Raw genomic sequence first — 2,925 nt, 5'->3', positions numbered from 1 at the left:
ATCTGATATCAATGATCTCACTTGTACTTCTATAGTGTTTACTTGAAATGTCCTTTTCAAGTAATACTAATTATTTGTTATAAATACCAACAGCTTGACTGACAGTCAGACAGAAAGAGCTTTGAAGGTGTTGTTTTGTCCCAGGGGGCTAGGATTAGCTAAATTAGAAGCTGGAACATGTGATGGAGGGGTGTGAACTCTACTGTGTGATTGGGGCGGCTAAATTTTACAACAAGCAGGAAGAAAAGTTCTGTCTAGATTTTTTTAGCATGTTGATTGATGAAATTTGTTAGGATGAATGATTAAATTGGTGTATTTTATTTTATTTTATTTTTTTATTTTTTTTAGGGTAGTCTTCCTGTCCAGAACATGGTTTCCTGAGCGGCTTTCCTACCAACACATTACAAGGCTTATAACCATTCTGGGCCATGACTGCGCTGCTTCCCAACGCCAGCATTCCAGGCAGTACAACATCTCTGCTGGTGACCACCGACTGTCCGTTTAATCTAACAGCAGCTGCTCAGGCAGGACAAGCATCGAGCCACTCTCTTCCCCCACTCTGTACCGTCTGTTGCTGCGGGGTCCTCAATCGCACTCTGGCAGTGGCATTCATGGTCAGCCTGGCGTTTGCAATCGTGATTGGGAACGTTGTCACACTTACAGTGTTTGTGCAAACAAGGCAGTCGAGAACACCACAGGGATACTTGAAAGGTAAATGTTCATGGGGTTTTTTTTCCTATAAAAGCGGATTGTACAAAAAGGATTTCAAATGATCATCAAGTGCAGAGTCCAGATATGATCACATAACACTCAGACATGTTTGTTACAAAATGTTTGCTTTTTTTTTTTACCCAGAAATTAAATGATTCCTGCACTTTTATCCACTGAATAAGTTTTTAAATAAAAGAAACTCATGCAAAAGACATATAGTTGATTGCATCTCTTGTGCTCTTTTCTTCATGTCTCTCTGTGACAGTGTCTCTGGCCATAGCAGACATGATGGTTGGTGTTCTTGTGGTGCCGTTCTCTGTCTACACTGAAATCTCTCTGATGGTGACCAGTACTCCTCCCATTTGGTACCAGGCCAGTGTTACTTCTCCAACTCTTGGTGGACTGGTGAGCCCTTGGCAACCCTGCATGTTGATTGGTCCTGTGTTTGCTGGATGCACTTTTGTCTCAATCAGCACCATCTTCCTGATGACCCTGGAGCGCAGTGTGGCCATTCTGTGGCCGCTTCACAAGGATGCACTGGTGACCCGAAGACGAACGCTGCTCCTCATCCTCCTCTCCTGGGCTGCCAGCTTCCTGTTGGCTCTCGCTCCTCTCATGTTCAGCAGCAACTTCACTTTGGAGTACAATGAGTGTAGTCGTATGTGTAACTACACCCCACTGCTGTTTGGAGGCCGACTTCCACCTGATGCCAACATCCTTTTGCTATTCCCAGCATTTGACTTCACGCTGCTTGGTGGCACATTAGCTGTGAATATTGTGTCTTTCACTAGCATTCGACGGTACACCCAAAGACGCAAACTGCTCTCAGAAGGGAGTCTGAGTGATGGAGGGGGAGGAGGTGGAGGATGCTCTCATAGGCCCTCCTTTTCAGACATCAAAGCTGCAAAGACAATTGGCATATTAACATTTGCCTTCACAGCATCCTTCTCTCCCATCGCCGTGTTTGTGCTTGGAAACGTGGTGGGATACACCTGGTGTAACTTTTCCTTTTTTGCCTTCTGGATTTTGACAGGAAACAGTTGCTGTAATGTCATTATCTACAGTGTTCGGGACCACCGCTTCAGGAAGGGTGTGACCCTGCTCTTTCAAAGGGAGCAGTCCCCCCCACATGGTGAGAAGACCTGAGGGCCTCATTAATTCATTCTTTAGCAGCAAGCACATGTTTTTGTGGCTGTGATTCTAAGGTTGAATTGCTTTAAAAAATCTCTTTTTTCCTGAGATGGTCAGTGCCCTGGTTATGGTTGCATTGTGTATAAAACTTCACTTAGCATTAGGAAAGGAAATAGTAAAACAGAAGGATGGGCAAATCTAGCACAGGCCCTGTTCACACTTGGCATTAACATGTGTCTTGGGAGATTCGACCACACGGGAACAGCTCTGAGTACAGTTGTGAATGCATCCATGATGTGCTGTGAATTGACCTTTCAGAACACAGGTCAGGGCAGCATTTGGCCAAATCCTTTTAGCAGCCTGAACGTGAACGAGTGTTAGGTCACTGAGTAATAAGCAAAAAATAAAACACTGAAGTTTCGTGACTGTAAAGTCAGATTGTTAAATTTATGTTAGCAGCTCGGAGTGGCCTCAGACTTAACTCAAAGATGCCTGTGATATAAGATTAAACCGGTGCAGGATTCTGATATTATGTCTTATAAAATGGAAATTATATTAGGAAGAGAACAGAGAATAGGGAAGTAAACCTGAACATGATTTGTAATTTGAGATGATAATCTATGACACTTGTGGATTGGCATACTTGTGCTGTCTGACTGTGATCAGAACAGGCGTGACTGAAAAAATCATGCCAACCTTTCAAAGTTTAAAAAAAAAAAAGCAGTTCTTTGAATGACAACTTGATGCTAATTCCCAATTTGATTCCAGCATTATAGCAAAAACATACATTTTTGCAACTGATAAAAAACAAAAAACAAAAACAAAAACAAAAAAAAAACATTTTGGTCAAAATTAAACAGAATTAAGTAGAGAATTCAGCAACTCCTAAAAACAAACTTGGTATGTGACGCCATCTGGCTTTTATATATGTAATCTCAGATAATAAAATATTGTTACGACCCCCGATGGAGTTTGTCCAGGGGTACAAAGGGGTGGCAACATTAACAAAAGAAAACCAGGAATGTGCGCAAATGAAGACTTCATTTAGGACCCACTTGTCCTTAAAAACCATCAAAGGTCAGA

At 42.2% G+C, this 2,925-nt stretch overlaps 1 protein-coding gene across 1 annotated transcript; it reads left to right on the top strand.

Annotated features, from left to right (window-relative positions):
• Positions 1 to 374: 374 nt before the first annotated feature.
• Positions 375 to 1,857, top strand: LOC306758977 (trace amine-associated receptor 13c; the record flags this gene model as incomplete). Its single annotated transcript, XM_079244443.1, has 2 exons — positions 375 to 711; positions 977 to 1,857. Exons 1-2 carry the CDS (start codon positions 429 to 431, stop codon positions 1,855 to 1,857), a joined length of 1,164 nt encoding a protein of 387 aa, XP_079100569.1. The 5' UTR covers positions 375 to 428.
• Between the last annotated feature and the right edge of the window lie 1,068 nt (positions 1,858 to 2,925).

Source organism: Telmatherina bonti (assembly GCF_933228915.1).
Source record: "Telmatherina bonti genome assembly, chromosome: 1".
Lineage (NCBI taxonomy): Eukaryota > Metazoa > Chordata > Actinopteri > Atheriniformes > Telmatherinidae > Telmatherina > Telmatherina bonti.
The sequence above is the reverse complement of the archived record's forward strand: the minus strand, read 5'-3'. Positions and strand labels throughout refer to the sequence as shown.